Source organism: Polypterus senegalus, chromosome 1 (genome assembly GCF_016835505.1).
Source record: "Polypterus senegalus isolate Bchr_013 chromosome 1, ASM1683550v1, whole genome shotgun sequence".
In the NCBI taxonomy this organism is placed as follows: Eukaryota; Metazoa; Chordata; class Cladistia; order Polypteriformes; family Polypteridae; genus Polypterus; species Polypterus senegalus.
In genome coordinates this window covers 129263331-129277796 of record NC_053154.1, presented here as the reverse complement: position 1 = coordinate 129277796, position 14466 = coordinate 129263331, and the positions used below count along the sequence as shown (strand labels likewise).

Sequence of the window (14466 nt, the reverse complement as noted above, 5' to 3'; positions counted from 1 at the left end):
ACAGGAAGTAGATGGAACGGGTCAGTAGATTGTACCATTCATAAACCCCCCCTTCCCTTTTTTTTTTTATTCATGGGTGTGAGATGGAACATTGTCACAGCCTGAGGCAGAGCAGTCAAAGCACCAAGCAGGCAAGCTTCAGTGTGCCCTGCAGTTCTGGGGTGTGCTTATGTTTCCAAGATTTGGCAAATGCTTTTTTTTTTTTGCCAGTGCGGAAGGCATATTTTCAGCAGCAACGTGGTTTAATCCTCTAGCTGCATGTTGGGTAAATTCACAACCCACATGTGTGCGTCCTCTTACTTTGGAGTAAGGCACACAAGATTTTTTTTGCTTCCTGCATTGCAATGAATGTCTGACAGACACAACCTTTTTATAAGACGGTCCACATCATTGGCTTCAAGCCCAGAAATTGCTGCAACACTGTCTTTGATTGGTTATCTTTTTGTCATGCTTTGCTTAATGAGAGGAAAGGGTTATCTTTTTTCATTTTTTTTTAATAAATTAGCAATGGCTGGCTGCTACATGCACTACTGTAAGTATGTGGTGGAAACTTTTTTTTTGGCATGCTTGTTTCTGAAGCAAGGGAATATGGAGCAGATAATATGTGTAGCTGCAGAAGTAAATTTCTATTTGGTAAATTAATATATCTCTTTCTTCTACAGGTTGGTACTAAAGACGTGCCTTTCCTGACGTCTCTGCTGCTTGGAACCGCTTCTAGAGCAGTCTCTGCTTTTGCCTTGCTTGCTGCCCAGCTAGACTACGACGACTGCACATCTACCCTCCAGCTGTAGGCCAGCTGTCCCCCCACCTATACCTAGAATTGAGCAAAGCCATCCTCAGTACCAGGCAATGCCCTCTGCTGCTTTACTGTAGACATAAAACTTTATCATTATTGTTATTCTTTTTTTTTTTTTTTTTGGTTTGTTTTTTGCTCTCTGAAAAAGGGAGTTTCCACTACCAGTAAAAAAAGACAAAGTCAAATGTAATATTATTGCTGTACATGCTGCATATTTATATGCCAAGCTAATTAATAATGAATTGCAACATAAAATTTGGTTGCTAATTCAGCTGTGGGGGAGATTAATTTTCAGAGAACTCTACTGGAAGCCATTTCAAACGCCAGCGTCAGCACAGGCTCTGCCACATTTTCATGCTTCTGGTTGGGCTCCAGTTTGGCACTAAGAATGGGTTACTAGCTCAAGGCTAGATTCAGGTCAAATTTTTGGATACATACAGTACATCTCTTTGGCTTAAAGTGGAAAATTGCTCTGGGTTGATAGCTCTTGACTGTGTCAGCTTGCACAGAAGACACTTTAGAAAAGTTTAATAGAAAATTTCTGAATCTATCAATTAAAAACAAAGCCATTTTCTATTTTTTCTAAATTGTTCATATTTTTTAATTTGGCGCAATATACCATAGATTGCCTGGCTTTTTTGTTTATTTAATTTTTGCTTTTCTTTTCAAAATTTAACTACCTGTAAAGATCAAGCATGGCAGTTAATGTCACGCCAATCCGGGATACAAAATGGCTTACACTGGAAGTGTGTAGAGAGTTCCAAAGGGGGACTTGCTCACGACCAGACACCGAATGTAAATTTGCACATCCCTCAAAAAGTTGCCAAGTTGAAAATGGAAGAGTAATCGCCTGCTTTGACTCTTTAAAAGTAAGTACTACACTTCTAGTATCTTTCAACAAATAATGATGTTTATGACATTATTCAGTTTGTTATACACTGCATGAATAACACTAGTGGTGGAGACATACATTGGTGTATAGAGATATAGTGTAATTTATGGACAATATCTTGGAGATGCCTTTGAATTGTAACAACAAAATCTACGAAAAGATGCAGCATTGGATGGAAAATCTACAAGCAATTTTCAAGTGTGTCTGTTGATGAAATGTGATAGCAAAGATTGCCTGAGGCAATGTTTACTGGGGGTCTGTGTAGCAGAACAGGAGGTGAATGTGGTCTGAGTAATTTTTCCCATCTATTTTTAGGCCTGTAAAAAGGCATATATAATACTTAATAAAGGAAACCCATGGAATAACAGTATCTTTCAGCTATGTTCAGAATGTTATTCATTAACCCAGAGTGCTTGTCATCACAGAAAAAATTATTCCTGATATTGTTAAAACTAGCTTTAAAGAAGAAATTGATTGCATAACATGAATTTCACAATTATAGTGATATGAAATAGTGTTATTTTGCTGTTCTGTATTAATAAACTTTTTTGAGCCCTAAAAGGATTTTTCTTTTCTGTAATTTTTGAATTAATTTAGAATTTGCTTCTTTAAATATTTATATTCCTTATCCTGAAATAGCAAAGCAGCAGTTAGATTATTTTCAACTGACTGTTAAATATCTGCATACTAAATGACACAGCATGCTATTTACAGATTTTGCAGGCAGCTTTGTAAATGATTAGATGTGGAAAGTGGGTTTCTAGGGACAGACAGAAACAAATGAGTTTATGTGTGATGTGTTCCACTTAATGTTTACTCATTAGAAGTTTTGTGCATTCTATAAACTATTTTTAAAAAATTGCCATTTTGGTGTTTGTAACAAATTTCATGGAAAAAATAATGTATAGAATTTAGCAGAGATCTTTCCCCTAAAGCTGCAAGGACACAAAGCCTTGGCTGTTTGCTTTTTTTTAATTTTGAGGATATGAACTTTAATTCTGTTAACTCTATTAAAGCAAAGAAAGCCTAGTTTATTTCCTGATTATTAAATTAGCAGAATGAATTAGTGTGGCATTTTCTTTTAAAGAATAATGATTCTGAATATTAATTTAGATTTGCTTTTCAGTCGTCTTTGCTGATATTGACCTTCAGTATTAGTTTGATGCTGTTGAATATATTGTTAACAATTATTAATGTCATTTGTTTAAAATGTTATTATTTAAATTCTGCTTTGAAAACTATTGAAGGAAAGTGCAGAAAAGGAGAAAAATGATGTTTATATCTTATAAAATTCTGTATCAAAAGGCCTAGTTCAGCTAGCTGGTTCAGTTTTTAAAAAAAAGCATATTTTGCATAATTTTCTAAATAGAGCTATGTCGTAAAAAGAAATTCCATTTCTGCTGAGTAGGATGTCAGGCATTTATTCTAAGTAATGTAACAGAGAATACAGCGCATATGTTTTGTCATGTTTATGTTTATATGTTTATTGTATTATCTATGCAAAACTTTATTTTCCTTTATATTTTTTATTAATGGATGAGATTATTGAGCTGATTCTAATGAATTATTTTTCAATCTGTTATCACGTCTTATCACAGGAGTTTTGCATTGTTTCTATTTGGAGCAATATATAAATGCAAACAGTGCAGGTTTATTATTTTCGTTTAAACCATTATTTCACTATAAAAACAATATATATGAACTATATTAAACAATTTGATGAAAAAAATAACATTTAAAATAATTTAATGCAGTCAACCCTTTTTCAAATCCAATTCAATTTTTACATATGCCTTCCCCCATATATGTTGGATACTTCTTCAAAAATTAGTCACTCAGCTGCTTTATGCTCTAGAATTTTACATATGCCCACTTTCACTATAGTTTGGACAAATCTTAAATTTTAGAATTATTATAAACACTGTCATTTTGTACAGAAAAGTGGTATATACACAATAATGATAGATTTTAACATTCCAAATAAATACTTGTCTTGGCAAAGAGACATAATAGTTAGTATTTCTGCCTCATTAATCCACTGTCTTGATTTTCAAATCAATGCTCATTGTCTTTTGTGGAGTTTGCATATTCTTCTTATGTATGTCCTGCTATATTCCCAAAGATGTGCAGGGTTTTCATTTGACATCTCAGCATGGCCTTGTGTGAGTGTAAGTGTGGGTGCATAAAGGAATTGGCTCAGAAATGGTCTTGTGCCATTTCCGGGGCTGATTCCTGTCATACATACAGTGCCCTGGGAATTAACTCAGTTTCCAGTTATGTAGAAAGCTCCTGCTTTTATAGTAAAACTAATTCATGAGGCAATAAATGAAGTAATATCTTTAAATTAAGATGGGTCAGTGTCATGTACAGTGAAGTTCTTACTTGCATGTCTGACCAACAATAGTAATTCTAATGAAAGTACAGGGCTGGCTGTAACAAGGTGTAGAGGTTGCATGTACATGGCTAGTGTTACAAAACTAAGGTTGTGTAACAACTAAATGCTATCGATATGCTAAACAAACCTGTGTGGGGGTGGAGGAAAAGTTGCTTCATTAGAACTGTAATATTATGTAAGTAAAACTGTAACATTGAAAAAAATAAATAAATAAAAGTTTTGACAGGCCTCTTCAGACTGTGAGGCCCTAAACTATAGCATGTTTGTTTATACCTTAATCTAGCCAGACAAAGAAGAAAATAACATTAAAAAAATTGTGAAATAAAAGTGTAATTGGTAAGCTCACATTTCTTGAACCAAATCTACACATATGTAAATGGTTTGATCTGTACATCGTTACATAGCCAAGTATGTAATATGTTAAAAGTCAAAGGAAAAATAAATTAGAATTATTTCTAAAGGAAACATAGACATCTAAAAATGCTCTACATGATACAATATACATTGTACAGATTTAGGACCAAATAATTCACAGCAATCGCAAATAAAAGTAAATGCATATTAAGCTCAAAAAGAGTTGTGAAATTAATTTTCTAATTAAAAATGACATTTGTGGGTCAGAGTAGTGAAAATAATTAATAACAGTGATTATTCAATTTCATTTCAATTCATTATTTTCTTAGTTCTGCTACAGGAGAGAGAGTTGGCATGAATACAGTATATAAATTTAAGGCAATAATCAAAAAAGAAAATCATAGAGAGCATCATATGTGCTTTGTCTTTGCATATTCATTAATAAATTGACACACTTAAAAATCCAGTATATGCAATGTGAGATAAACGTCTGATAGGTAAAGGACCTTCATGAAAGTCAGTCAGTTTGATCTAGCCCTAGACCTATTTTCTCCTTGTGAATAGTGTCATTATGATAATTGAAAACAAAAGATCCAGTTACCTTTACAAAATATAACAAATGAATGGAGTTGTAAAGATAACCAAATAAAACAATGATGGTAGGAATAGGGGTGGCATGGTGGCGCAGTGGTAGCGCTGCTGCCTCGCAGTTAGGGGACCCGGGTTCGCTTCCCGGGCCCTCCCTGCGTGGAGTTTGCATGTTCTCCCCGTGTCTGCGTGGGTTTCCTCCGGGCACTCCGGTTTCCTTCCACAATCCAAAGACATGCAGGTTAGGTGGATTGGCGATTCTAAATTAGCCCTAGTGTGTTTGTGTGTGTCCTGCGGTGGGTTGGCATCCTGCCCTGGATTGGTTTCTGCCTTGTGCCCTGTGTTAGCTGGGATTGGCTCCAGCAGACCCCTGTGTTCGGATTCAGCGGGTTAGAAAATGGATGGATGGATGGATGGATGGAATAATTTTACAAATGTAATGTGAGTTGCAAAGTTCTTGTTGGGAGATGAAGACCAGGGTAACTTAAAACAGTAACAAAAAGGTTATGCCAGTTCAACATGCAATGTCTTTTCTTATTTAATCTTGTTTTGTTATTTGTTGTAGAAAAAGTGTAAAGGGGATACTTCATAGTTAACTTTGTGTGGTTTGTAAGCTTGTTTCATGCCAAATGTTCAGATGCATTTTTGGGCCTGTTAAAAATCACAGGGCCTTGTTTTTCTTCCAACTTGTTTATTGCTTCATAAGGCAATTATCAATCTATTGCCACCCATTGTTGTATTTCTACTTCTCTTGCACTTGGGAATGTTTCAAACATTTGGAAAGATACCAGAATGCTTATTGGGCTAAGAGTGTAAGAACGTAAAGTTAATGTTTCAGCTTAGCAATTTTTTAGGCAAGGAAACATTAGATCGGTTTCCACATATCAACAAAATGAGACATATTAGTGGGAGCTAGCAGGCTCATCTTTCGAAGGCAGACAGGTTAATCTGAAGGCAGAGAGAGACATAAAAATAAAGCAGTAGTAATTATTAGAATGGATTGCAGGTTAGATGCATAAGAAATAAAAATTAAATCATATGGTATACTGTAAGAAATTTAAAACAGAACCAGAAAGTCAGACAATAGAGATACTATGAAAAAAACAGGACATCTTAACCAGCATAGAACTCATTGTGAGAACAACAGAATATGATATAAAGTTGAATTAAACATCCCTAACTTTGTCGATTATGTGAGTACTGAGCAGCAGTACCATTTTAAAAACAGTAACTAAAAGATGAAGTTAAAGGCAGATTTAATGGGAAATAAATAATATATAAGATTAAAAAAATTACTGGTGGCATACATTGTTGATAGATGATTTAAGCAAGTTTATGCTCCTCTTTCAGACTTTCTTTGTCTTGATCTTCTGACAGACTTACTGAAACAGTGCTTATTCCCAGAATGCGAACCAAAGTTTTTTGAAATGCAAAACTGCTGATAATCGGTATATAATTAATATAAGTATTTCTGTAAAAAGAACATGGTGCCTTATTGCTTGTATGCATGGGAGCAGGAGCTGAAGTAGTAGTAAAAGCTAATGTAGAAGCTAACCTCAAGCAGGTTGCCAGTCAAATGAACTGAGCTGAAGCAGCCTATTTTTCCAAGTTTTTATAGTTTTTTTATGGTACCCTTCTGTTATTTTGTTGTTGCGTATACCCTCTAACATATAGTATTTTGGTTTTCAGTTGTTTCTTTGTTTAGCTGTTCTTCAATACTTTGATGTTTGGTTTATTTTCTCTCCACAGAATCAATGAGAGCTATGTGGACTTTGATGTGTATATGTTATATACCACATCTTTCAAATACCCACATTTGCACACAACTCATATCAGCTTAAACATCCAAAAACTTTTTCACCACTCCGTTTTAAAACTTGTATTACATGTTTTGCAAAGCCATTTTTAATCTTGGCAACATTTATTACCTCTGTAGAAATGCAATATTCAAAATGAAGGAACACTCGAAATGAATGTTACAAGTTTTCCCAACAGTACTTTCTTCAGATACATCTCCACCTCAATAGTACAATAGCATCTATCTGCCTTCAAGATGACTGCACAAATTTGTAAAATGAATTCTCTTTGGCATGAGTCACTCATCTTTGAACCAACTTTTTTTGCCAGTAGTATTGTTATTACAACTAGTGAGACCTAGTATTTTGACCTGAATAAAATAAGATGGTATTAGTTTTATTATTGAGTTAGGCTCCTACAGTTCAATGATATATGCCTTTTTCTAAATGTAGAGTTAGAGTTTATTAAAATGATTTTGTGTTGTACAGTATATATAATGTATATACCATTTTTAACATCTACAGTTGAACACTTGTACATTTTTTTATTTTTAATTACTGTAACATGATAGAATGCTGTTTTGCATAAATAGTGGTAATCATAACAGTTGTAAATACTGTTGTTTGTAGTAGCATCCTTTTCTTTGGCATTCCTAACTCAAGACTACCTATGTGTGATCTTAAAAGATGCTAACAATTAAAGCCACAAAGTGCCCATTTCATAGCTAAAAGAAAATATCAAATGTTAAATTCCAGAAAGGCTCCAAAAAGGACAAAGCAAAACTAAAGCACTGGCTTATCTGCTGCTGTTGAATAGTGTGAATAAAAGATGCTGTCATTAACATGCATTTTAATGATCATGGAGTTGAATTCCAAATATAATAGGGCTGATAGACATAATTTTGTCCCTTTTGTTTTCAGTTTTGTACATTGCATGCATGAACTATTCATAAAAACGAAATTTTTAAAGTTTAACAGAGAAAATGCATCCTCTGTCCCCAGATTAATGAAAGTTTCAAGAAAGTTTATGACTCTTATGTATGTTTTTTATGTTTCTTTAGTGTGAAACATAAAATAACAAAGATACAAACTCAGAGGACAAATAATATGATAGATAGACAGACAGACAGACAGACAGACAGACAGACAGACAGATAGATAGATAGATAGATAGATAGATAGATAGATAGATAGATAGATAGATAGATAGATAGATAGATAGAAGCATTTAGTTTGGGACTTTAGGAAGAAGCATTTGATTTGCCAGATAGCAGAAAAGATACCCAGAGGTGCTTTTATCACACCATGGAGGAATCAGCCTGTGGCTAAAAGTGCTTCAAGAGTTTCTCCTGGAGGGGATGGTGGGGATTTTTTTCATTGTGGTGTCCAATTTTGCCTCCATTCTCTTTTCCACAACATCTTCTGTCTTTGTGCAAGAAAAATCTTAAACTCACACTTTTATATAGTGGTTTTAATTGTTTAAAATATTTTTCTGTTAGCTGAGATATACTAGTATGGAGCCCAAATAATACAGTAGGTGTTGTTTATGCATAGGGAATGTGTTTAACCCAAAGTGATATATTTCACAGAGAGAAGACTAAATCACCTGTTGGTTTTACTGTTGTGAGTAGATGTTATTGCTTTTGTTGGTAAGCTATATAATATAGAATTTAATTTCCAATTAGCTATAGCAAGTGTTACTATCATATTATTGTTTTTTGTACAGAGGTTGGATTGGTTAAAAGCTGGTGACAGTCTGTTTTGCTGCAGAAAAATTTTGTCTTGCTAAATTTATATTTTAAAGACACTTGCATTAGGATTAGCCTGAAAATAAGTGAATGGTCCTCTTGGGTTTTGAGAGTTAAGCCATGAAATGTATTTTGATTCTTAATTCAGACATTGAATTGATTTCTTAGTCAATGAAGGTTTAAGGGCAAGACAACATCCACTTTTCTAGAATTTTAATAAGCATGCAGGTAAATGCATAGAGATCTTGTAAACACAGTATTTCACTTGTGCTTAAACAGTTCTTGTCATGGTGTGGTATGCACACTGCTCACAGTTCCTAGAAGAATGACTTGGTTGATGTACTATCTGCTCAACCTGGTTAAATAATGCAAAATGTACAATGTATTGATAATTTGCATCACTCATCTAGAACCAGCATTTTCTTTCCCACTATTCAGTAAATGTATCCATCCATCCATTTTCTAACCCGCTGAATCCGAATACAGGGTCACGGGGGTCTGCTGGAGCCAATCCCAGGGCACAAGGCAGGAACCAATCCCGGGCAGGGTGCCAACCCACTGCAGGACACACACAAACACACCAAGCACACACTAGGGCCAATTTAGAATTGCCAATCCACCTAACCTGCATGTCTTTGGATTGTGGGAGGAAACCGGAGCGCCCGGAGGAAACCCACGCAGACACGGGGAGAACATGCAAACTCCACGCAGGGAGGACCCGGGAAGCGAACCCGGGTCCCCTAACTGCGAGGCAGCAGCGCCACCGTGCCACCCTCAGTAAATTTATTCTCAAATTAATTAATTAAGAAATACATGATAAAGAAATAATTTTTTCATTATTTTCAGAGTATGATGGTTAATCTCTACATAAATAGGATTAGTCTGCTTATAAAATAAATACCAAGATAGAAGTTACAGTAGGTTCCCTACTAGTGTAGATTTCTCTGTTATAGTGTCCCCATGCTCTGCTATAAAGCAGAACAGTGACACTTTTCAGGATTCAGTGCAGCAGTTCCATCTGGGAAGTAACCTTTTCATAGTTCTCTTTTTTGTGTTTCTTTTTTTTTTCTCATGCATGCCTTCCTATTTTGCAGCACTAAATTGAAAACTGCTCAGCAAATTTCTCAGCAAAATATGAACAGCTAGAAGACCAGCAAATCTGAAATGATTTTAATGAATGGTTGTTAGATATCTGTATGTGACTTGGTAATTTTTCAAATGTACTAGGAAAAAAGTAAATACTATATTAGGATGACTTCATAAGTTCCCTGATTTAATTGATACTCCTTTTATAGGCTGTTTTACAACTTTATTTTTATGTTTAATGCTTCACAGAAAACTGATATTCTGCTGCTTTTAGTATAACGTTTCCATAGAGCAAGTTAAATCTTCATGGTAGTAATTCATTTTAATTCTTACAAGAGGGTGTTTGGTAACTCGATTTATTTACCCATAAAGCACTTGTCTGTTACAACTAAAACCAATGTGTTACAAATGGCAACTAAAATAGATCACAACATATCATACTGTATCTTGAATAAATAGGGAAATAATGTAAAGCATACATGCTGGTGCTGTGTCTGTAAAACTAAAGAATTAGCAGTCAAAGTGACTTAACTATGGGGATAAAGCCACAGAGCCAAAGCTATATATCTTATCCACTAGGTCATAGTTTTTGTCTGTTACTAATTATATATTTGTAATAAAATATTTTCTGGCCTTATTCTTTCAGTTTACTAGATCATTCTATGGTAACAGTTCATTGTAATATTAGTGTTTCTAAAGAAGGTATGGCAAATTTTATGTCTATTAAACTGCCACTAGTAGTACCAAAAGTCACATACAATATTGCACTTTTTTGTTTCATTCAAGGCAGCTTTTTGTGTATTGTAGGCCACACTGTCATATTCCTATACTCATTTACAGCAGGCAACCTAGCATAAACATCTTTGAGGAGACCAGAAACCCAGGAGCAAAGATTGAAATTTACAATGCTCCTATAGATAGATAGATAGATAGATAGATAGATAGATAGATAGATAGATAGATAGATAGATAGATAGATAGATAGATAGATAGATAGATAGATAGATAGATAGATAGATAGATAGATAGATAGATAGATAGATAGATAGATAGATAGATAGATAGATAGATAGATAGATAGATCCTTTCATCCATCCATCTATCCAACTTTATAGAACTAACCTTATTTCTCCTGTAGATAGAACTATATTTTTCCCTGGCAAAAATTGGCGTTTTACAAAAATAAATACATACATAGGTAGATAAGTAAATCAATTAATAGATGCACACACACCAGAATGACCATAAAGCAAGAAAATTAAAGAGAATGTAATGTGAATGGCTGTCACAGTCTGAGTGAAGCATTTTGCATATGTATTGCCATTGGCGTAAAGGAGCCGTAGTACCATTTCTTGATACACTTCTGTTTAACACACTTTGATGAAATCCTTTTCAGTTTTGTGCAGTATATATTGTGTAGTCATTTTAAACAATAGATATTTTATTGTTATGTACTTTCCTACACCTTAGACAACTAACTGTAGACTTCTTGAACATTTCCAGTAACACTGGTGTGGCGGGCAGCCGGGGGCTGTGCCCAGCCAAGATGCCTGGAAGGACCGGGAGAGGGACTATGCCTCCCCGGACTACGAGAGGGCAGCCGCCCTGGTTTGTATGGGGGCCACGGGAATTGAGCATGGAAGCTCAACCCTATAAGGGACCCGTGGCCACCGCCACGGGGCGCCCAGACGATGGTGGAACCCTGGACATCAGCACTTCCGCCACACCCGGAGGAGCTGGAGCAAGGAATACCAGGGACACCTGGAGTTTTTCCAAGTGCTCATGGGGCACTTCTGCCACACCAGGGATTGCCACAGGAAGTTCATCAGAGGGCACCTGGAGCACGTCTGGTTGGGGATAAAAGAGACCGCCCCCCTCCAGTTATCAGCCAGAGTCGGGAGGAAGAGGACGAAGCTCGAGGAGAGGAGTGGAGTGGAGGCGGTGAAGGAAGGCACATTGGAAGGCCTGGACTTGAGGGTGATTGGTACAAGGGCACTGTGTGCTGTGCAGGACTGATTTGTGAACTGTACATAGTGTAAATAAACGTGTGTTGGAACCATTGGTGTCTGTCTGTCTGTGTCCAGGGCTGGACTTCTACACTGGTCAAGTCTAAAAGATTATATATCTTGCAGAAGTGTGCATTTACTTTTATTTTGCTATATATTCTGTATGATTTCACTTTGTTTCAGATGTCCTTGTTTACCTGTTGTTGATTGTGACAGATTGCACAGTGTTGCTGGGAACAGAAACTTTTCAAAGATGGCAAAATGCAGTGGAAGAAATAGGAGATAAGAGAACTCATCCACAAACCAATGTGGGTGAATATTTTAGTGTAAAGGACGCTTGGGATAAAAATTACTTTTTGGTCTCAAGTTAAGATAAGCATTATGGTGGGTTGGCAGGATCCTAAACTTTATTTTTCCAGGTCTCCTAATGGAACCAAGGAGTCCTAAATCCAGTAAGAGCTGCTAGGAAGCAAAATAATACAGTTACATGAATATGGCCTTTTATATGTGAGTCCATATTCAGTGGAGCAGGGTTTTTCACCAAATAAGTTCACCCTTCTCATGTGGAGGTCATCTGACATTGTTTGCTTGCTTAACTGTCAGCAGTGTTTACAGCCAAGCAGCATCAGTACTGAACAGATGTGTTACTAATAAAATCCATACCCCAGTTCTTTCTTTATATCCATGATGCATTGGTATGTAAGAAGCATGTAAATGTACTATAGAATCAACAATCATTTTAAAAGAAGCATTTGGACCAGTTTAAGTAGAGACTAAGATTAATTCTGTAGGAAGTTTGTCGTTTCCCACCTTATTAGTATGAGTTTCTGTTTTTTTCTGGTAGGCTATGTACAGACTCTTAGGTAAAGGGAAGCTACACATCACTGGTTGGTTCTGACAATCTTAACGAATGTTGTCAAGTGTTTTTGTGATGCTAGATTAGTCTGATTTAAGTGACTAACTGTAAATTAGTGAACTGTGAGTTAACTGTAAATGAAGGGTTTATGATATATAAACAGTATTAAATTTTAATTAATGTTGGAACAATCATTTGTAGAAACCATATGAACATTGCATTGGACAGTTTTTGGGATGAATTCCTAATTATTAAATGATGTGCTGTTTATTAGGTTTAAGAAAGGTAAACAAATCCTTGCAATGTTATTTGTAAGCGTTTTATGAGAACCTGTTCCAACAGTATACTTGATCCTGACTAAACTTTACTTTTTGTCAGAATGCCATTCCCACTTTCAATGTGGAGAACTTTAAGAATTCCTTTAGTGACGTGTCATGAATCTACAACTAAGCAAGTTATGAAAATCAAGATTTACAAAACAAATAAATGGGATAGTTGAATTAAAATAGAGACACTAAGGATTCTGTAGTAAATGCTTGCTTGTCAGTACACCATAGTGTATTTACAGCTGCTGACTGTAATTATTCACTTAGAGAAAATAATGCAGACAGAGATGTAACCGTTATTGAATAGTGGCCAATTAGAAAAAAATGAGAACAGTAGGAGGGTCTCAAGTAACTGCTGATGAGTATAATTGCTTTGTTTATACGCTTAGGTAAGGTTACTGTGTTTGATGTATTTAAAGATGATTTTCCTCAGTTAGATGTGTATGTTAATCAATTGATTTCTGATAAAATTTTCGTTAGGATTTCTTTTTTACAGTAATAATGAAATTGTTAAAATGTGGAAATAAATATATGTGAAATATATGGAACATAGTGTATATCCTTGGAATGTTTTTCCTTCGACCTGTTTTTACAAATAATTTGACAAGTATTTTAGACCAGCAAAACACAATCTCCAGATTTATTTTAGCTTTCAAAATGTGCTTCATTAATTTTAAATGTAAATAAAATAATCTGAATAAGTGTACTCTTATACATACAGTGAGCAGAGGTTTTAATAATTTTTATAAAGTGTATTATATATGTAAAATGTATTTTTATTCTGAAGTTGTGATTCTAAGTGTAGCATATCTCATGTTTTCTGTTCACTTCCTGCAGTTTTAGATGAGTCACACTGAATCTTCTGTTGTTGCCAGGTTACTGATCAATTTCAAACTCTCTTTCCTGTTGTATGTGTAAAGCACTGTACACATGACAGGTTCATATGGTTAATATTTCTTAAGTGAATATTACAAAAGTCTGGGTAAGTTACTGATAACCACTCCAGCCAAAATTTTCAAAGTGCTGATATATTAAAGTTTTCTTTAATTTATATTTGGTCTGATTAAGCCAAAACATATTTTATAGAACAAGTGCAATGCCTTTCTTTTGATTTGAAGGTTAGAAGACAGACAGCTCTGCCACTCTAGTATTTGTATTTGTGACTAGCAGTAGCACCTGGCGTTGTCCAGGAAATTCATTTTAAAGTACACCTACAGTATCTAACTTCTGCAAATGGAGTTTCTTAAAAGTGTACCCTCCCAGAGACAAACTACATTAATGTAATTCATTTCAGGGCTCAACATACAGGAACCGGCGCAGTCCTTAAAACTCAATGTAGTAAAAAGGAAATATGCAAATAATACCTGGTTTAAGTTTTAGGTTCAATGTATTGTTATAAAAAAGTCTGCACTTATTAGCCCAGTTCAGTTTAAACTATATGCCCTATTAGAATGAAATCCTTACCTTTATTAGACAGTTGTAGGCTCATTATTGTAGGATCACAATAATTCCTAATTCTCTTGTGTGATAATATGTACCATTGCACTAATAGGAACTGTCTTAATTTTTTCAATTGGAAGAATCCTTATTCAATTACTATAACACAATGGGAAAAATACATTC

General features: G+C 35.1%; 1 protein-coding gene across 19 annotated transcripts in view; it reads left to right on the top strand.

The window, feature by feature from the left end:
* mbnl1 (muscleblind-like splicing regulator 1) overlaps positions 1-14466 on the top strand; it is a 163028-nt gene that overhangs the window by 30702 nt on the left and 117860 nt on the right. For 17 of the 19 annotated variants that reach the window (XM_039757658.1, XM_039757736.1, XM_039757719.1 and 14 more), the window contains exon 2: positions 663-1665. The exons of the other annotated variants lie outside the window; for them this stretch is intronic. In XM_039757658.1, the coding sequence (XP_039613592.1) occupies positions 1492-1665 (174 nt within the window). In that variant the 5' untranslated portion in view covers positions 663-1491. The remainder of the gene's footprint in view (positions 1-662; positions 1666-14466) is intronic. 19 annotated transcript variants of the gene reach the window in all.